Source organism: Cydia strobilella, chromosome 3 (genome assembly GCF_947568885.1).
Source record: "Cydia strobilella chromosome 3, ilCydStro3.1, whole genome shotgun sequence".
Classification (NCBI taxonomy): Eukaryota; Metazoa; Arthropoda; class Insecta; order Lepidoptera; family Tortricidae; genus Cydia; species Cydia strobilella.
The window spans coordinates 8,551,837-8,574,036 of record NC_086043.1 but is presented as its reverse complement, the minus strand read 5'-3'; the positions used below and the strand labels follow the sequence as shown (position 1 = coordinate 8,574,036).

Below are 22,200 nucleotides of genomic sequence, written 5' to 3'. Positions count from 1 at the left end.
CTTCGGTAAAATGAAGATCGCAAATCCTCTTTTTTTATAAAATTCATAATCTGATGGGGTGCCCAACTTGCCCCCAATAAGCTGAACCCAAACTTTAAATCGATCAGGGTGTTTGTTTGGATTTGGAAAAACGTGCAGCACCGCACCTGAAATAAGTTATTTTTTTAAATAAATTCAAATGGTGTAACATCTGCGTGACCATTTTAACATCTCGAATCGCAGTATATCAACATTTCAACAACAGAAAATGTCTAGTAGTAGTAATTCTAGACAAAATAATTTACCTTTCTTCGAACATCCAAATGCACAACAATGCGGCATTGTAAACTTAGTCAAGCATAAGGACGCTGATAAGCAATTGTTATCCCACATTCAATTTGCAAAAAATGTTGACACTATGTTGACACCTTTATTACATTGACATATTATTGATTATCAAGTTATCAGCATCCATTATTAGTGGCCATTTCCCAAATGTAATAGAAATAAAATATTTTAAATGGCTGAAATATAAAAAGAGGAGCACGAAACAAAATTGTTTTACTTTTAAGTCAATAACAGATACAGTGTTGCCAACATGGGTGCGGGGATGCCACATAAAAAAACCAGTTCCGAGTTAAGTAATAAAGATGACGCTATTTTTTCGAATAAATGGCTCTCTAAGGGACTGTCCCCCCCCTGCCATACACCTAGTCAGAACATACGCAATGCGACAAAATTAAAAACACGTTTTAACATTCCTGACAACATACCAGAAACAACCTACGTAATTTATTATTTCATCTCTACATTATTATACCTCTGGTTCATGTCATAGTCTCCTATATATTACAATACTCTTTGGTCTCAGAACCTACCCAGCGCCACCAGAGAGATTAGGAACTATAGTTTGTCAAGGGACTGTCTCATTTCAAACATAGACAGAGAGAATCATACTACCTTTGTCTTACACTAGTACTAGCACCCAAAAGAAAAGGATGAGTATAGTTGTCTTTGTTCCTATTTACTGACAAGATTTGCTTGACCAACTATATTATTTACAGCTGAAAGCTGGTCAAGTGGTCACTTTTGAAACAATGAGGGCTATCGTTTTTTTGCTCACCAGTTGGCGCCTCTGTTGATGGTGGTCTAAAAGACTATAGAAAAGCTGTCAGTCATTGAAGTGACAAGTGACATTTGACATTTCGAACTATGGAAAAGACCACCATCTACACTAGCGCCCCTAGCGGCGAATTCATACGCGTTAGCCCTCATTCTGCCATAAGAGATTGACGTCCTTATCTATACCATCCATAATTGACATTTTCTTGTTTGCATTCTGCCCTTTCTGGCATGAGACAACATTTGAGATGAGACATGTGCTTATATTATAATATCGATAAGATATTGTCCGATCCGATCTCTTACTTTTGTGAGTTAATTAATTGAATTAAAAAAAACACGACCCCATTGTTGTTAATTACGAATTATAATGGCAGACACATCTAACAAAGAACAATCTGTTACCAAAGTTCCAATGATATACGTTTGTGGAGGTAAACTTTTGTAAACATTTTTACTACAATAAATTTAGTATAACAATAATAAAATTATTGTACAAAGGTTCGTTAATCCCGTATTGTGTTATTTTGTTTTCAGAATGCCATAGAGAGAATGAAATTAAACCAAGAGACCCTATCAGATGTCGAGAATGCGGATATCGAATTATGTACAAGAAGAGGACTAAAAGATGTATCCTTTTCCTAAAATCTTCATTTACACTTTATTTCTAGTCCTAAGTGCTGAAACATGTTTAAATTTTAAAAAGGGTGTAGGTATTCCTATTTCCCCCCACCGGACATAGATGGGAATATGTAAATGCATCCATATGAATCAATTCTCATCTGGTACCTCCTCGTGCATGGTGGCGGTCGGCGGTCTCGTGGGGCGGGGACAAATGGGGATACACCTTTAAACATCATAATTCTTTAGATCTCACATTATGTGGAAAAACCATCTGGGTATATTTTACCCTTGACAATTTGAATCAACAGGCACAACTCCATGCCATCATGCCAACATTTAATGATGCTTGCTAACAGTAAGACCCATGAGACTACCTTTTAGACATTTAATGATGCTTGCTAACAGTAAGACCCATGAGACTACCTTTTAGACATTTAATGATGCTTGCTAACAGTAAGACCCATGAGACTACCTTTTAGACATTTAATGATGCTTGCTAACAGTAAGACCCATGAGACTACCTTTTAGACATTTAATGATGCTTGCTAACAGTAAGACGCATGAGACTACCTTTTAGACATTTAATGATGCTTGCTAACAGTAAGACCCATGAGACTACCTTTTAGACATTTAATGATGCTTGCTAACAGTAAGACCCATGAGACTACCTTTTAGACATTTAATGATGCTTGCTAACAGTAAGACCCATGAGACTACCTTTTAGACAAGTTTCAATCAAGTTGTTATTTCATTTAAAAAAAATAGCAAAACATTTACTTACTCATTAGCCATTAACAATAGCTCTCACAGTAGTGGTTTGTGTTTGTGAATTTTATTGATACCTTAGCTTTTCCATATTTATTTCGCAGTCTTATTAACCCTTTGTTTGCCATAGCCTACATTCTGATTGTTGTGAAGTTTATTATTAAAAGTTGTATCAGTCAAAAGATTAAGTATGGTCAAACTTGTTTAAAGTAATATTCCAAGATTTTTTATGAACTGCTTGAGTTTATTTACATTATTTAACCATATTAAAATAAGGTCACTGAAAGTAATACATTAATATGGAATCTAAGATAACATTTTTTTTTTACCAGCCATTCTCAGTGTGCTCCGCGAAACCTCTGTTGGGGCTCCGCGAGAATACATAATAAGGATAAAACCCAGCTCTTTTATAGGTATGTCTGGTCTACAGTGACAAACGATTTTTTTTAATTTGGGGCTCCATCTTATATTTCGCTTTCCAAAAGGGTTCCGTCACCAAAAAAATTTGAGAACTGCTGATTTATACTAATTATTTTACTTACTTAAAGCTTAACAGGTAAAAGAGGATCTTGTATCAGCTACGAGAGAACACCATTCTTTCCTGTTGTGCTTAGTCAGCTTGCAGTAGCCTTCAGTGCTTCCTTGAACTTACTTAAAATGCATTTAAATTATAGTCAGGTTGGTTGGCTGTTGTTTCATTGGTCATTTCAAAGATAGATATAACTCCGTAATAGATGGATACAGTCTAAGGAAAAAACGTGCCTCGAAAATCAAGAAAATTTGATTCTCGATCAGATGGCGCCACTAGTTTTGGCCTACACCCGTATAGAGGGCGTTGATTGTTTCGTTTGTTATTTAACAATTTTAACGTATATCAGTGAAAGAACATGGGTCAAAATCAAAAAAATAATTAATGCAAATAAAAAAAATCATTTATCCCTATTTAAATACATTTTATCGTATTTTTATAAATCTTTATTTTTAGTTTTAAAGTGTGTCGACAGATGGCAGTGAATTAACTGGGGTTACAAAATTTACTATGACAGTACCGCTCTAGTATAAGTTACTCTATGGTCATTTAAATCAAAATAGGTTTATCATATCACAGCTATTAGTTAGATCCATCACAAAATTGGTACCCTTATTTTTCCATTGACACAATTGACTGGCCTTACATTATAGTATAGTCTACTAAAGCTATTTCAATACCTAGACTCAGATATGTACCTTATGTTTCTTTACAAATTGAAACATAAAATAAAGTTACTGTGTGGGTAACCTTAACTTAATTGCATGCTTTTCCGCAATATTATTTTTAAAAAATTAAACTGCTATTGGTATGGTATGGTGCTAAGCCTGTGAACTGTGATATGTGGTTACCTGGTTACAATTGACATGCGTGCAACTTATTGGCTGTGGTAAGTCTGTTCCTTAATTTTTTATTGTACATGACATTTATGATAAACACTTCAAATAGGTCAATGTTAGAATTTCAGCAATTGTAATTGGTATTTTTTTAATGTTTCCCTGTAATGTACGCTTTAGGTACGAGGAATAAAAAGAAAACACCTTATTTCGTTATATACAAGCACACCTTTGGAAAACACATTAATGTAATTTTGCTTCGTGCCGATGCTCATGGTTATGGCACCAAATCTCACAATTTTGACCTACCTGAATAGCCCACTGTATGTACTAACAACACACTTAACTGATCATTGGTGGCACTTATAATATGTCATTTATCAAAATTAAAAGTCCGAGACATCTGTCACAATTGTAAGACGGGTACAGCCCCTCATACTCCTCAGAAAAAGAGGTATCGAATGAGACCCCACACACAAATTAACTGTTGTTGATGACAGAAAAATTGTTCTATTTATTTAAACTTTATTGCACAAATTTACAAAAAGGATTCAAATGACGGTCTTAACGAGTTAAGGCATTCTCTACCAGTCAACCATTAGGCTAAACAGAAACAATTAGTTTTGTGTGGCGTTAGTATTTTTTGTTGGATAATTAGTTAGACCAAGCTAAGTTGGCATTGGCAGCGATTTTGATAGCCCAGACGGTGCAAGTGTTATTTAAACGTCATAATCTCACAGGTAGAAGTTTGACGTTTAAAATAACTTAAATAACACTTGCACCGGTTGGGCTATCAAAATCGCTGCCAATTAGCTTGGTCTAACTCTATCTCTGATCACTTTATAACTGTGAAATGTTTACTGCATTGCATGCTCACTGCTTGCTTTAGGGGCCCACTAATTATCAGTCCGCCGGAGTGAGTCAGGATGGCGGGTGGACTTCGGCGATTTCAACGAAATATTTATAAACATATTGTACCTTCAGTTTACCTGTTTGAAAACTGACAGGCCGATATTGTCCGGTGGACTGGTAATCAGTGGGCCCCTTTACTGTATTAACTGAACTTAAGCAACTGCAATTACTTATATTTTAAATTAAATAAACGCTTATTCGAAAACCTTATATTTAAAAAGTAAGGGCCATTTTGCATGTATCAAGTTGATTCAACTATTGTCCTTAATCAAGTTTACAGTGGTCGTATTCGATGCACGGTGAAGCTGAAGATTTAAGAGTTCTGCGATTTTATTTACCTACTCACTAGTAATAAATAAATAATATTCTGAAATTCTGTTTTTTTTCTTGCGTAACGACTTCTGAAATTTTACTTAACCTAACCCCGGAATCGGAAAATGGTCAATAATATCTAGAGCTATAAAAACCTGTATATTGCAATACTATCCTTATTACTAGACCCGGGCGTCTCACCATAGATTAGTATATGTTATTACTGTCGTCTCACTAAGGACTGAAACCGCCGCAAGACGGACATTCGAAAATTAAACGTTAAATAATTTCACGGTTTAGACTCACTTGTTTTAGTCACTCGCGCGACATGTTTCGGAGAGCCTAGGTCTCCTTTCTCAAGCACTTATAGTGCGAGCAGCATTCACGACGACCGTGTATTGCGTACAACAAGCGAGTCTAAACCGTGAAATTATTTAATGCGCGTATACACGAGTTGCGAATTACCTATTCGCACGTGTATCGTACAACGTTTTACAGTACATATGGCCCTTTAAACTTTCGACATATGCACGAAAAGTGCTCTTTACGCACTAGTGCCAGAAAGTAGCTCCATATGTACTGTAATAGTACATTTCGATGCTAGTGCGGAAAGTATATCTACACGTCACGAGTACCGAGATACGGCCTCGGGCCTACGGGCTCGCCTACGGCTCGTGGCAAGACTCGGGACGAGTGAAGAATGACATTTCCGCACGTGTGTACGACGTTTTTTAATACAGTTGCGAAAAAATAAGAAAAGCAACAAGTAAGGAATGAATTTCGAAACTTTTATATTATTAATTCTGTGACATCATTGACATTGACATTATGAAGAAGTGTTTTTCTAGCTTTTATTCAACTAGAATAGATTTTGTTATTATTATTGAACCCACTTCAATGAGTTTTTTTTTTTTTTCAAATGCATGTTCTATAAGACAGAAACAATTGTAAATATTAAAACATTGTCCTATTATTATCTAAATATCGTTATTTATGATTATTTGTGTATCGTTTATTTATAAAAACAATATCGAATGTTGCCTTTGGAAACTTAAAACATTCTTGCAGTAAGAAAATACTCCTCTTCTTTGACAGGCGTTCCGTTCCATTCAGACAACTTATTAAGAGCGGTTTTTCAACATTAAAAAATAAACGTGTTATAATACTTATAATGATGAAGAGGTAAGTAATAAAATATGAAATATGCATATTTTTCGTATTCTTACATTAACAGTAGGTTTTTATGTTGATTACGATGTTTAAAGGAAACTAATATTAACACTCATCAATAAGTAGTCATGAATAGGAACAAGTCAAAATTTAAAAAAATTGGAAAAGTAAAAAGCACTAGTTCGCGAAAACCAACTTTCCGCACGCTAAACAGCCACGAAAAGTAGCACTTTTTGAGCAACTGTATTAAAAAAGCTATTTAAAAACAATTGCATTTGTTTTATAGTAGATTGTATGACTAGGGAATAAAACCATCCGTTTTAGGCGAGGTGTGCATATAGCTACCCGAGCCGGAACGGCGAAGGTCGATAGGCACAGCGAGGTTAAAATGGGTTTTATTACCGAGTTATACACTCTACTTTTCACTTTGAATAAAAAAAAACAACAGGTAGGTACTTAGGAAAGCCGTCCCCACAATGACGGTGAACGACCACCCCACAAGGTGAGGTGCGACACTACACAGGCTCCACAGCAGGGATGCGTAAGAGCCCCTCACACCCTCCCAAAAGGGTATCGAGAAGGAAACACTACTACTCTGTGAGGATCGCAGTTCAAACCTAACCTACTTTTCTACTAGCATTTCTAACCTTACCTAATTCACTTTTCTGATAGCAGTTCGGTTCTGTGAGGATAGCAGTTCAACCCTTACCTAACGCACTTAACGGCGCGTGCGGTGCGGTGTACGGTAGGTTGAGCGGGTGGGGCTAGTAAGTTTGGCATCATTATATACTCCACTTGTGTAATATACCTTTTATTGTAATCATAGTGGTTTATTTAGGGGAAAATAGCGCATTAATTAGCTGTTCAAGATTGGTGATCATTAATTACGACTTTACGAGTACCTATATTTGGTGTTTCAATACAATTTAAAGTGCATTCGTGATTAAAACTTTAAAATACTTGTGTAATTTTAAAGTGTAGTTGTGTAGTTTTTTTCTGTTTTGGTGTGCTGTATATTTTTTGGTAAGAGATTTTTTTTATTTAGGGTACCAATGTATTATTTGGTGATCATTATAGGAAATAATAGCCAAAAAATGAACATGAATAAGGATTTCGTTTATTTTACATTTCCTGACTTTTGACTGTTTCTTTAAAATACCTAAGTGTACAAAAACTAGTGGCACATGCCACCTTAAAGGTGTACTTAACTAAATTGTATTAATAGTTACATGCTAGTAAAGTCTACGCCAATAGTTGGTGTTCGCTAAAAACCTTTATGTATATGCTGCCAAGGTTCATGCTTTACACCGACTTTTGAAGTGGACCCAATCATCTGTCTACGCAAGTGACATATATGTTAACTTCACGAGTGTAACATGTAAAACGTAATGAAAATAATAAAATGGGATTTATTGTTCCCCATTATTTATATCCATATCCGCACATGAGATATTTCTCAGCCATTCCACAAAATAAACTTTCGAGTTTAGCGTCGTTCTTTAGGGTGTTTAATTGGGGCATTTTCTATGAAAAGGGACCTTATTGTCGATGGCGCTTACGCCGCACAGCGTCGCGCGGCATAGTATTTATATCGGAGCATCGTTTATAATGGCGTAAGCGCCATCGACAATAAGGTCCCTTTTTATAGAAAATACCACAATTGTTTATACGTTCATTTGACTCACTCGACCGACGGCTGCAGTTCCGTCAAGATTTCAAATATAAGCTCCATAAGATTATTGTATTAATATAATTATGTAACGACTCAATACTAAAGTATTATGTAGTGTCTCATCCCTCACATAATTTTATTTTATTAACCATATTTGTATTCTTGACTGCAAACTTCACATGCCATGATGCAAAATGTTGGTATTAACTCGTTATTATAGATATTGTACAATAGAAAATTAAACCGAAACGGTTACTCTTGCTTAAAAAAATATAAAGATTACTTCATTTATATCCAAATAAATAAATCCATTGTCACTAAACGGTAGGTATATTATTAGATCACGGGTGTTGCTGTTGTTAACTTGAAGTAAATTAGCAATACGAACCTTTGAATTGGCTTTGCCACTAGCATAATAATATATATGTGTTTCGATCAGACTGCTAAATCTGGCCTATAACATTTGACAGTGGCACCTTGAAGTGCACTCCAAGATATGATCAAGTACAATAAACTAGTAATAAATACGTAATATTTACAAAAGGAGCAGCGTATATTTGTAGATGTAAAGTTAATTTACGCTCGTCAATTTTCACTCAAGTGAAGAGTAACTAGTAACAAATATCTAGCACAAGTACTATTTTTGATATGGAAGACTCTTCAAGGATTGTTACAATGTATATCTAAATTTCGTTTATGGAAGATGATATGCCAATCGTTTTTACATATAAACGTTTTTGGAAGTAGAAGTTAATTACTGTAAATACATAGTGGTATATATTTTATAAAAATACATACAAAACAATATGGTACCTACTTATAAGGTAATATCGATGACTATATTATTTTAAGTTTTTTAATATGTTTCTCTGATATTTTAATCGTTACTTATATATGGACCGCAATATTTCTGTTGTATTTAAAATTACAGATGTAACTATTCATTTATCATTTCAGTTTTCCGTTAAGTTTCATGGCCACGAGACAAGTCTTGCTGTGTTGTGTACGTAAAATACCTACTACTACAAATACGCAAGCCTTACAAAAGAAGCAATTTTAACAACATTAGAGACATTTCAATTTGAGATTTTTTACAACACATAAACAAAATACAAATATATAAGTATTTAAAGCGTATTATATCGTTTTCATACGTGTCTGAGTCAAACCCCATTACGAATAATTACATCTTAAATTAATAACAAAATTGCACATTAAATAACCTACTTAATATAATTTTGGCACTAATTATCTGTGGCACTAAAATTAACTCCTTTCTTTGTCTAGCTCGTCACTATTCTGAATAGTTTTCATTTCACTATCTCTTTCACTGTCACACGCGTTGTCCGCGGGAGGAGGCGGCGGCTCCTCGTCCTCGGAGCCGTCGTGCGCGGCGGCGGCCGCGCCCGGCTCGCGGTACTCCAGCTTGCTGGGGTCCTTCTCGTGCAGCTTGCGCGCCAGCGTCTGCAGGCTGGCCAGAGAGCTTGCGCAGTCCGTCGTGTCTATGTCCGTTAAACTGACGCCCGCTCGCTCGATCTCCGTAAACGTGCCAAAAGGCAGCTTGAATAAGCACTCTAGCCGCATCACGTGCATTTTACTCCTGAGATGTTTCGCTAAATGTCCGTGTATTCTGAATGCTATGTTGCAATCCGAACACCGGAAGGGTCTAGGATTTAAGGACGTCGCCGCTCCGAATGTCGAAGTCATCGACACTTTATTGTGATGCGACCCTGATCGTTCGTGTTTTTGTAGATGTCCTCGAGTTCGAAAACTAACGGCACATGCGCTACATCTGAATGGTCTTTCCATATAATGAATATTTAGATGCAATCTCAGTTGTGAAGGTTTCGTGAAAGTTTTATTACAGAAGTCACATACTCTTCCCCCGTCCTCCATAAGCCTCCCTGGCGAATAGGACGAAGACCCTTCAAATTCTTTTCCCTTAGTTATTTTAAATGCTACACCTCCTGCTCCGATAACTACTTTTCTAGCAATAGGGTCATGATCTAAGGCTGGCAGTTGTATATCGTCAGTATTATTTATATCGTCTCTATCTTCCATGCTCCCTTTCGCGTTAGTAAAATCATTAACGTCTGGTTGATTCTGATTGTTGTCATCATAGGTCTTGATAAGGTTTATGCGAGCATGTTTCAGATATTCTGACACAACATGTTTAGCATTTTCTGCATTACTACAGCTAGGTGTACGAGTTCTTTTCGCCTCTATAACCAAATTATTTAAGGATGTAGAGTCAGTACCGATAGTAATATTGTCTTCTTTTGGAACGTTCGGCGAATTTGTTGAACTAACGTTGTCGCCCATTATCGAGAGCTTAGGCGTGCTAATAGTAATTTGCGGTGATGAGATAGACGTATTTACGGAATTTTTAGTTGTTGTTATATTTCTTATGTTGATATTCCCATTGTCACTTTCGGTCAAAACATTTTTTTCTATTTCTATTTTCTTTAGTTTACTTAAGCTGCTTGTTAGCTGACTCTGCTTAATTTTAGAATCTTGGAGGGCTCTCTCCGTTAAATATGTATGAAGCATTGGTTCACCATTCGACCAATGAGTTTGATTATGAGGAAGCTTTGCTGTATTTGACGCTAAAGATGCTAGGACACTAGATTCTCTAGCTGTTGGTATTTCGGGAATGTTAGAAGCAACTTTCACATCATTTTTACTTAGGTCCATTGGTTCATTGTCGACGTCCGTTCGTGAATCTACCGACGTGCTTCTGGAGACACTAAAATTTTCTGGACTTAATTCCGTTGTAGTGCTTTCCAGGCCAGTGGGAGTGTAGGGGTACGTGGACGGCCTGGCACTAGTGATGAGCCCGGGTGTCGCTGAAGTCGCCGGCCGACTGCCTCCCAAAGAGAGTAAACAATGTGCGGCTTCATGTTCTGGCAAACGGGACTTGCACACTTCGGTATCTGAAAATAGTAACAAACAGGTACATTCAAAAGTTTACATTACGCGTCAAAAAATATACCGTATAGTCAGTATAGTTTATGAAACTTGTCTTTTAGCTACTCCAAAATATTTCGCTATATTTCTCCTGGTCAAAAAAAATACCAATTCAAAATGAATTTATGTTTAGCGTAACAGACCCAGCGCATAATCTTGCCATATCCATTGACCCAGCACATAAAATTTGTTTTATTATTTTCCTGAAACTTGCGATACGTACTAACAAATAATATTTTATATACTTACCGCTGGATTCAGTTTCTCCCTCGTTGCCTTCGTCGCCGTCAGAATCTGAATCGTCGTCAGTTTCTCCGGAGCCCGGCGCCATCTCGCCGCCGTCCACGTCGTTGCCTTCGTTGGGATTGATACCCAATTCGCAACACTTTTTGAAATGAGCTTTACTCTTCATATGCTTAGTGAGGTTTCCCTTTGTTTTGAAGCTGAAAATTGAATTTAATTTCAGTTTTTTTGGCTTTGAATTTCTTATATGTGGGCAAAATTAATGCACTGATTTTATGATATCATAGCATATCGCTTGCGAAACCGCGTATAAAGAAAAATATGAAAGTCTCTAACAAGGAAATTACCTGAAGGCACAATGTACACAAGTGTATGGGCGCACATCAGTATGAGTTCTTATATGTTTCTTCAACATGGACGGTTTCTTGCAACGAATACCACATTCTGAGCAAACATACCGCCCTCTGCCGCGGCCGCGTACATAAGTGTATTCTTCGTTACTTTCAAATCCTCCCGCCAATTCTTTTTTGGGCGTAATAGAACTTTCGGTAATTAATAATTTATCTTCTGTTTTCTTGGAGTCCAACACCAGCGACGACTGGAAACAATATTCGCAAATGAAGTTGATTATATAATAATCACAATAAAGAATGAAATGGAATACCGGATTTCAAACAGGGACCGGACAACCCTTTCCGCGATAAAACCCTTTCAATGGGCGACACTTAAACACGGTTAACACATTGAAAGACTTTCCCTTTTGAACTGCAAGCCCATTCATACCCTTACCTTTGACTAACCCTTACCGAAAAGCTAACTAAAAATAAGCCTATTTATTTTTTATTTATTGTTGGGGTGTTGTGGGCCTGTGAGTGTCACGTCGACCAAGCAGTGATCTATTGTGACGGCCCTTTAAAGTTCGTTACTAATGCCCGTTGAGTCCAGAAAATTCCAGATTCTTTGGGCCGTAATGTTCTGTACCTCATAGGGTTGCAGTATGTGCCGCCCTAAGTGGATACTTCTTTTTGACATTAGTGGTCCACAGGAACAGAGAATGTGCATTGCAGTCTCCTCTGATTCCTGGCAGAACCTGCATGTCGCATCCTGTTTCTTCCCAATTCGGAACATGTGTTTGTTCAACTTACAGTATCCAGTCAATATTCTAGTCACTGCGCAGGTTTTATATCTTTTGAGCCTTAGAAGCTCCTTAGCAGTTTTGCCGTTGAACCCTTTGATTAGAGCTTTCGAGTGTTCTTGTCCTTTGACGAACTTCCACCAATCGATTGCTCTCGTTTTTTCTATGTTGCTGAGCAGAGAATATGCATCCCGTTTTGTGATTCCACAGAACGGTTCTGGACCGACCAGGGGTGTGTCTGCGCCCTTTCTAGCAAGTTCGTCCGCTTCTTCGTTTCCGTTAATGTCGGAGTGCCCTGGTACCCATCTAAGTATGACTTTGTTGGAGTTAGCCAGTGCATTTAGGTTTGTTTTACAGTTCTGGACTAGTTTTGAGTTTGACTCGAGGGAATCTAGTGCCAGCAGAGCAGCCTGGCTGTCTGAGTTGATGTAGATATGATGGTGCCTTAGGTTTCTATCCAGGTTAAGCTCCGCACATTTGTTGATGGCGAAGACTTCTGCCTGGAAGATTGATGCCTGTGTGCCCATGCTGACGCTAGCTCTGAGCTTAGGTCTCTCACCATAGATCCCACATCCTACATCATTGCCTTTCTTGGAACCATCCGTGTACCAAATATGGCTTCCCTCTTCGACGTACATTTGGTCGTTGGTCCATTTGTCTCTAGGAGGGATTTCTACTGTGTACAGTTTGGTAAAATGACATTCGGTGTGCGTGTCATCAGTGGGCATGCTAAGGGTTCTATTTGCAAAAACCCAGGCCTTTAGTTTGGTTAATGCTTGAGAGCGCCATTTTGGCCTGTTTAGCGTGCATATTCTGTAGAAGCACTGCTTGGCCTCCTTTTGCACGTGCAGGTGGAGTGGTATAATGTCCAGCATTGCGTCTAGGGCCGCTCCCGGTGTCGAGGAGAAGGCGCCTGTTGCGGTTAAACAAGCCGTGCGTTGCAGGCTGTTTAGAGTATCTATCGCCGTCTTTTGGCTGGTTTTGTTACACCAGACTGCGGAGGCATAGGTGATAATGGGCCTCACTACCGCTGTGTACAACCACATAGCAATTTGGGGTCTTATGCCCCATCTTGCTCCTGCCATTAGACAGCATGACCACATGGCCATTTTTGCTTTTTGTATAATATTTCTCAAGTGAGGGTTCCAAGTTAACTTTTGGTCGAAAGTGACCCCTAGATACTTGACCTCTTCTGAGAACGGTATTATTTGTCCATTAAGTCTTGGTTGTGTAAGCTTTTCTAGCTTTCGTTTCCTTGTGAATGGTACTATTACAGTCTTGCTCGGATTAATGGACAAGTCATTTTCTCTACACCATTTGAATATAGTGTTTAGAGCTCCTTGCATTAGGTTGGAAATCGTGTGGAGGCAAGGGCCTTTGACAATGACTACCAGGTCGTCGGCATATCCCTGTGTGTCATAGTCATGGCCTGACATAATTGCAAGAAGTTGGTCCACTGCTAGGGTCCATAATAGTGGGGATAGAACGCCTCCTTGTGGACACCCTTTTGTGGTATAAAATTCATGCTCTATGGTATTGAGGGTCAGAGTGGCTACTCTGTTCGAGAGCATGCTATGTACCCATCTGGTGGTGGTTTCGTCTACTCCCTTTGAATTCATACCATTGAGTATGGTCTCTGTGGGCGTATTGTCGAAAGCACCCTCGACATCAAGGAACGCACATAGAGCGGTTTGCTTTTCCTCTAGGGTTTTCTGCACCTTGTCAACCAGGTCGAGTAGGGCAGTCTCCGTAGATTTCCCCTTTTGGTAAGCATGTTGGTTTACACTTAGTGGTCTATCCACCAGGTATTTCGCTCTAATGTGTTGATCAATGATTCTTTAAAATAAGCCTAGCTCTTAATAAGGGTTACCCTTATCTTTAAGTGCTTTTTATAAAGCTTTCCCTTTGCGTGAAAGAGACAGGATTAGTATATATCATAGAGTAACTTATACTAGAGCGGTACTGTCATAGTAAATTTTGTAACCCCAGTAAATTCACTGCCATCTGTCGACACACTTTAAAACTAAAAATGAAGATTTATAAAAAAAAGAAAATGTATTTAAATATGGATAAATGATTTTTTTTATTTGCATTAATTATTTTTATGATTTTGACCCATGTTCTTTCACTGGTATGCGTTGAAATTGTTAAATAACAAACGAAACCGTCAACGCCATCTATACGACAGTAGGCCAAAGCTAGTAGCGCCCTCTGAACGAGAATCAATTTTCTTGATTTTCGAGGCACGTTTTTTCCTTAGACTGTATCCATCTATTACGGAGTTATATCTATCCTTGGTATATATACCTATATATATCTACGGTAGTGTATGAAAAGGAAAGAAAATACGTGCCTAGTCAAAGAACGCCGCCGTCGATCGCTCGGATTCGAAGTAATGTGTGCTTTATGAACAAGATAGACGACTTAAATTAGCACGCTTATATGCTAAAAGGGAAGCCCTTTATAAGGCTAACCCTTATAAGCAATATGCAAGGTGTTGGTGAGCGGATGATAAGGGTTTTGTAAGGGTATTTGGGCTACCGATTACTCAAATGTGGTAGCTTTATATAAGGGTTTTTAAAAGCAAAACAAAGGGTTTCGTCTGGCAAAGGGTATGGTGAGTTAAGCCTTATGCAATACCCTTATAAAACCCCGATAAGGGATAGCGGGCCGGTCCCTGATTTCAAATGACCATATGTTATTTGAGTGGCTGCTGCTTAATATTTTACTTTACAATATATACAAGTCCCACACCAGATTTATATTGCATGTGCGTCGTTTTCGGTAACTTAAGTATGTCGGTTGTCAATAGGGCGTTATTTTTTTATAAGAAAAAAGTTAGAAATTTATTTTATCTACAAACGAAACCATTTGATTTTAATTTTACCTAAAAAGTCAGTCGTATCGAAAGAGTCCGTTATATTTTTCATACATTTAAAAATATATTAGTTAATATGAATGATGTTTCATACCTGTTTGCTATCTTTAGTAATTTTATTCCATTGCGACGAGTGCGTTAATATGAGATCCTGTTTGAGTACAGAGCTGGCCACGTTTTGCGGTCGATGCCGTGAGTCATAAAGAGACATGGCAGACGAGGCTGACAGTCCTAGCGGGTCTGGCGTAAGCTCTGATAATAACTGTAAACAATAATGCATTTATTTTATCACATAATACATCTGTATCGCATGCAATGTAGAGTCATTGAAATAAGTTTCATAATTACCTGCCAATTACTGTACATAGATAGGAAATGTTGATTAGGAACATAAGTCGGCTGTGGCCGGTTTATAGTGCAATAAAACACTTTTGTTGAGCATTTCAGCCCCAAATATGTATAGGCGTTCCCATTTAGATATAGTTGCCCATACGCTTTAGCAGGGCGTGGAGTTTCAGGTGAAACTAATGGCATAGTGTTTGCGTTAGGAGTGATGCCATGATGTCTTTTAGGTGTAAATGTACCAGGTTTTAATGGCAGCGTTGAAGGCCTTAAAAACTTAGGTTTTCGGTCTTCTGTTATAGATTTTGTAGTCACGTTCTTCTGAAAGTATGCTGTCTCTGATCTTTCATTGTGAGCAGAAGAAACTACCATCTCCTGGGCATTAGTATTTTTCTGGACTTCGGCCGAACTTGGAATTTGATTGTTGAATATTTCTGCTTTCGTAATAAGATTTTCAAAATTAAAATTTCTAATTTCATTCTGCGATTTTATTTCACCACTTCGAGGGCTATTTAGTTTGTCAGAGTATTTTGGTTTCACTGATAAAAAGTTAGAGTTCTCTTTCATCATGGGAGTTTTTGGAACTCCTTCAAAGTTTCTTTTTACAGCTACGTCCACGTTTGTTGGCCTATTTTTAATATTGGTTATTATTTTCGGAGCAATGTTAGGTTCGTCTACATTCCTTATATTTATTATTGGCACCGAAACGACATATTGAGAAGCATCAGCATTATACTGTTTCATTGTAACTTTGTCGGCTTCTGGGTTTAATGGTCTGTAGTTAGGACTTCTCATGCCAAGCATAGTTTCATTTTTATTTATTTCATATTTCGATGACGCAATACCTTTAGCAGCCTGGCCATTGACACATAGTAAATTGCTGTGAACATTGTCGACCGTTGACAGATTTGAAGATTCTAAGGAACTAAAGTAATCGTTTGCATTTTTAGAGAGTGTTGCAACATTTGCACCAGGAGTGTTTGGTCCTGGTATTCCTGGAACGTGTGGTATTAATTTCCCTCCATGCAGGATTGTCGTAGCCCCGTTAGGAGATGTTGATGGGCTTAGAGGTGGTAAGGTCAAAGGATTAAATGCTGTAATAGCACTAAACGGTGGGAATTGGAAATGTGTCATATCATGAATGTTTGGTAAGTTACTAGATACGTTTGTTGACACTGCTATTCTTGGGGTGTGAGGCTTTGGAGTTCCAATTATTTCTTTTGGTGTTGGAGGATTATGCACAATCGTTCCACCTGAATGTAATTCCGATCTTACTACAACGCTGCTAGCTTCCATGTCAACACACAATTTTGAAGGCGACAAATTTGGATGAATCAGTATAGGAGACAATTGGTTTTTACTTGGTTCAATGCGTAGGGTAGTTGTGCTACCAGAATGATGGACTATTTTGACTTCTCCTCCAAACATTTGCAGCGATGTTGAATTATGTCTTCCTAATTGTGATAGCTCATCCATAGTCCGTAATGTTGCAGCATTGGCTTCAATACATCTTATTTTTGATTGATTATACAAATCACTTAATCTCGGAGAAGTGTTATCAGATATTCTACTACCATATGGGTCAAAACTGCTATCAATTCTTCTTTTTGGACTGGCTACCATTGGTTTAACTTTAACATTTTCCGTTTTTTTGTTGTAGTCATATGGTACTCTTGCATCAACAAGCCTGGTATTTCCTAAAAGAGGGCCCGGTGACGGTAATGGAGCAACAACGTCATTTGATTCAGGTTTAACAATTACCAAATTATCGGGTTTGATTTTAAGCGGGGATGAGTTGTTAAAAACTGTCAGTTTTGGGGAAGAATTGGAGGGCGTTTCTGGCAGCCGAACGTTAACTGAATTACTTCTTACGTACACATTTTCAGGTCTGCCAGTCTTTACTTCTTTTTGGGCATTATTGATTAGACTGTTATTGTTAGAGAAGTTTCCTTTACAGTAATATAATCTATGTATTTCCAGGTTTTCAGCACTTTTGTAAATTATTTGACAGAGCGGACAAATATATAGAAGTGCCGGCCCATCGTTTATTTCTTCGGTTACCGATAGTCCATTTCCTTTTGTTTTTAATAGAAGATCCTTTATAATCGATCCTTCGGGATTTAAAGGGTGTTTCTGGTGGTCTGTTTGAGAAAAGCTCTCTGAATGAGACCTTTTCCGAAAAACATTATCAATTTCATTAGAATGTTTCGTCAAGTTAAGTGGTGATGGCTCTGTTTTTATTTCATGCTCGTTCATAAATTGTTTACTTTCTGCTATTTGTTTAATTTTACCATATTTCTTTTGTAAAGGCGTTTCGATGACATCAATAATAGCTTCATTGTTTGATATAATTTTAGAGATATGTTCCGTAAGAAAATCGGCATTCGGTGACATTGTCTTTTTCAATTTATCTTTTTCGTCTGTTTCTTGATAAGATGAAACTACTCGAAATTTGGGCTTATATATTGTCTTTAGTTTACTAGTATCACCCTCTCGCATATCTACACCAGATGGGGGAGTGATTCGGTCGTCTGGAGAAGAAATTTCATAAGGTCTTGAGTTTTCAAGCCGAGTATTAGACACATCAGTTCCAGAATCAGAAACTGTAGAAGGTGGTAAAGAAGTGTCGCTTTCAGATCCGCCCGATATATCATCATCGTTAATTGTAGCAGCCACATCAGCTCCCCGCAATCTCAAAGCGTGAGTCCGCGATCTTCTATGTTTATAAAGGTTTGATTTCGTTTTAAACGCAAACCCGCAAGGTACACAAGGGTAAGGTCTCTCGTTAGTATGCGCTCTGATATGTTTTTGAAGAACTGAAGGCTTGGCACAAGATAATTTACAGTACGGGCATACATATCGCCCACCTGTTCCTCCACTCTGAACGTCTCTAAAATCATTTTCAAGGTTCTCAGTCTTGTTTGAAAATTCATCATTGCAACTGGTCTTACCAGATACTTGATCAACATTATTTACATCACATAACCTACTATTTTCATCACTAATATTAATTTGTACATCTTTAGAGTTCTGATTATTTTGCGATCCTTTTATCTTCTCTATTTCGGGATGAGCTGCTTGAATGCTCCCATTAGTAATATAACTATTACGAGCAGTCTCTTCTACGACGATATCTTTATGTCTAGGGTCCCCAACCATTGCATTGTTAACAGGAAACACTGCAATGGTCGATGCCATTTTCTTAAATTTCTTATGGAGATAACTGTGGTCATTGTTGTTGGTAAAGTTATTATCCAAACGTTTTTCTTGAGTGAGAGGCATCGTACCCGCGAACTTTGTACCTGAAAATATAAGAAAAAAACTTAAATTAATACCTGTGTTGACTGAAAACTTTATTATTAAATAATGCTAACAAACTAATTCAATTAAATTCACCATCTAAACACATTCTGACTTCATACTAATTCTGTATAGAATCGTCAACACAACAGAGTGTTGCGGTGAACGAGTTGACGCAACGCGCATGTGCCGGGCTATTTCTATTGGTGTGCGGCGTGACATCATCGTGACGTAGACACATCTTATGCTAACGGATGAGGATATCCCCGCCGAACATTGCTTGAAACTTTCTGCTATCCGTCTTTATCTTTTTAAATCGTGTGACTAACGAAACAAAATGCAGGTAGCCTGGTACTTACCTGCTTCATTAGAAAATTGTACGCTGACTTATTATGGCCGTAAATTATTTATTTCAAGGTTAAACATGGACGTCGTACACTTCTGTTTAGGAACAAGCGACTGAAAATACTAATCACAAATATTGTTAAGTTTACGACATCGTGACTCAGTAACCTTAGCTATTGCAAATATGACGAGATCTGTTACGTACGCAACTTTTAAATTAAGACGAGAAATACAAGGTAGATTAACTTTTTCGAATATGTATATTGTATACTATATATACTTATATATGATAAATGCTATACTAATATTGTCTTCGGTTACCGCGATAGTTACTCATGAAATAAAACTATGAAAACGGATTACCCTTAGGACTAGCCTTATGAACCGATTTTTGCATGTACAACCAGCCTTAAAGTTTGTAGTCTATGATTGTTCATTATTTTAGTATGTGGGTATTTTTGCATTTTGTAATTTTTCCTCAGTCACCCGTTGACCACGAACGCTGTAAAGAGTTCGAAACGTCGGGATGTATTATAAATTCAATATACGCGATATAATCCGTTTTCATAGTTTTATTTCATGCTATTATACTAATATATAGTATTTATCATATATAAGTATATATACTAATATATAGTATGTATTTATTCATAACTCAAGAACATGAAGTAATGCAGAAGGAACGGTGGCAACCGACCTCGCATTGCTCTCACACCTCACCGAGTCAAGTCGTTTGTGGACGACTGCGTTTGTGCGTTCTCAGAAGGCGTTACAATTTCTGAGAACCGGAGACAAGCAAGCCGCTCCACTCGTTTAAGAACGAGCTAGCGAATAAATGTTACGGAGCCTAACGCACTAACACACACTAGCGCTTGACCGGAGTTTCTCAGTACTGTTTCGTACAGTACATTTCGCGATAACTAGTAATTTATTTTATTTTAAAATTTAATTTAGGTAACGGCCCATATTAACCTGGTACCTAATATATACCGAGGTGTATCTCTTGTTTTTGTTTGTGTTGCATTTAATGTTAAAAGTTGTATATTATGTTTTACGATGCATACTAAAGGTCTCCAAATATGTTTTTATATTTATTTAATTATCTACTTTATTTATTTATTTAACTAGCCACGAACTCTGTTAAATGTTGTTTATGAGTGGGTCCACCTGTATCGTAACGTAAACGCAACAATGCAATGCAACATGTCGTAGCAAATGTAAGTAGTACATTGAAGAGAGTCAAGCGAAGGCAGAGGCAGTTGGGCCCAGGAGGGCGCGGGCCGCGGCTCAGCACACTAGTGTTGTAATGAGACAAAGGAATCCCGGCGGTCGGCTGCCGCCCGCCGGCCTGGCGCCACGCCAGGCGGCCCTGGCGACGCTTGTGTCGGCCGTCAGCCTGCATTTTGCCCCTACCTATCCAATTCCCATCAGCAAGAAGGTACGCCTTACCAGCTAGTAAACCCGTTTTACATGACGATTCGTATTATTTAAATGAGATTTTTAATCATTGAAAGTTAGCGATTAGAATTAAGTAGGTTTTGAAATAAAAATAAAAAACGGAGCGTTTTTTATTTTTATTTCATAAACGTAGACTAACTAAGTAACCTAAACGTACATAATTATTTTGTTGTAGGTTTTGGGAGTTCGTTATCAATTAGACACGGCAATTGATTGTATGTTCTTTATTTTCGCATATGGCGGTATGTAATACTTATTTACCTAATATTACTACTAGCCCAGTCCGGCACGAGATACATAATCAACATTCTATCTTGCTCATCATGTTAGTTCTATTAAATGCCGAGGCTTGCCAGAAGGTAGTAATAAAAGCCACTACTCCACAATGATGTGACTTGTTGCTCACTATTAGTGTTCATATTGTAATTATGTTTACATACCTAGTATACATACGTCATTGCGATCACTCCCTAGTTATCAACCTGCCTTAAGTATTCTTTTTAACCATGTTTTGCATGTTTGAAAGGGATGACACTACACAATACACATTTTACTATCTTTCAAGCACGTTGAAAACTAACGCAATACGGTAAGACTGCTCCCAAATCGTGCTAATATAAATAGGGGCGAATGTTATTATAAGTCATACATATTTGAAATAAATACATTATAAACTTTCCAGTTTGACATTTCCAAATATTTCCGTCGAAAATATATTTCCAAAACAACTGATTACTATGATTAAAACACGTTAATATATAAAACTCATTCAATTACCTACAATGCCGTTATTCATTTGTTTTACACTGAACATGCTGTGAGGTCATACAATGCTGATAATAATATGTAAGTAAATACAGAATATAATATGTAATGTATCGTAGGTATACGACATAACACTGTTCTGCAATAGACGGATTACTCTAAAAGGCACTTACCGCGGAATTAGTCCATTAGTCCACCATCATACGTCTGCTGTTCTGATATCATTTGTTTACGCCTCCAGAACAAATGTCAACAAGTCCGATAGGCTGCATTTCACCCGCGCACAAGTGAATCATCGTTAATAACTGCGCGACGGTCCACGCCACGCTCACACACACACAACTTACACCTGTGATAACACACTCGCTTCACTTGTTCCTCGAAACGGACGCCACTTTCTTTTTTGCGAATATATATCCTCATGTGAGTAACTATTAAATTTGTCTACAAATCGTAATTTGTAGTCTGCTGATCGTGGTTCAGGCCCGAGCAACACACCGCTCTGACGCGGGCGCGGATGACTGACTGTTCGGGCAACCCAACTGTTCTGTTTGTCGTTCGTTTCGTCGTCGTGCTCGCACCGCCCCCCTTCGCCCGCGAGCGCCCCGCGGACCGGACTTGCCTGCGCTCGCTCTGGGAGTAGTGATTCATGTCGCGTTTATCTATCTCTCTCCTTCAACATAACCGGATCGGTCGTTCTTCGTAATCTATTTATACATACGTATCTATACTTTGTAAACTACGCTATAACATTGCGTTGCGACTTGCGATTACAGTAGCAGTAACTTTAATAAAATTACCATGAAGCCGTTTCGAGAGAGAGCATAGCGCGAATAGGTACCTATA

General features: G+C 37.8%; 2 protein-coding genes across 3 annotated transcripts; one reads left to right on the top strand and one right to left on the bottom strand.

The window, feature by feature from the left end:
* Positions 1 to 1,334: 1,334 nt before the first annotated feature.
* LOC134756278 (DNA-directed RNA polymerases I, II, and III subunit RPABC4) lies at positions 1,335 to 5,137 on the top strand. Its single transcript, XM_063693110.1, has 3 exons — positions 1,335 to 1,535; positions 1,639 to 1,731; positions 5,048 to 5,137. The coding sequence occupies exons 1-3, from the start codon at positions 1,472 to 1,474 to the stop codon at positions 5,068 to 5,070; spliced, it is 180 nt and encodes a 59-aa protein (XP_063549180.1). The 5' UTR covers positions 1,335 to 1,471; the 3' UTR covers positions 5,071 to 5,137.
* Positions 5,138 to 7,352: 2,215 nt separating this feature from the next.
* On the bottom strand, positions 7,353 to 21,864 carry LOC134755732 (uncharacterized). Of its 2 annotated transcripts, none has more exons than XM_063692278.1 (6): positions 21,528 to 21,864; positions 15,493 to 18,788; positions 15,239 to 15,406; positions 11,590 to 11,729; positions 11,138 to 11,331; positions 7,353 to 10,854 (listed from the first exon to the last, which is right to left on the bottom strand). In XM_063692278.1, exons 2-6 carry the CDS (start codon positions 18,766 to 18,768, stop codon positions 9,188 to 9,190), a joined length of 5,445 nt encoding a protein of 1,814 aa, XP_063548348.1. In that variant the 5' UTR covers positions 18,769 to 18,788; positions 21,528 to 21,864; the 3' UTR covers positions 7,353 to 9,187. The 2 variants fall into 2 exon arrangements, with proteins under 2 accessions (XP_063548348.1, XP_063548347.1); XM_063692277.1 differs by having other exon boundaries at positions 11,479 to 11,729; positions 21,528 to 21,863.
* Between the last annotated feature and the right edge of the window lie 336 nt (positions 21,865 to 22,200).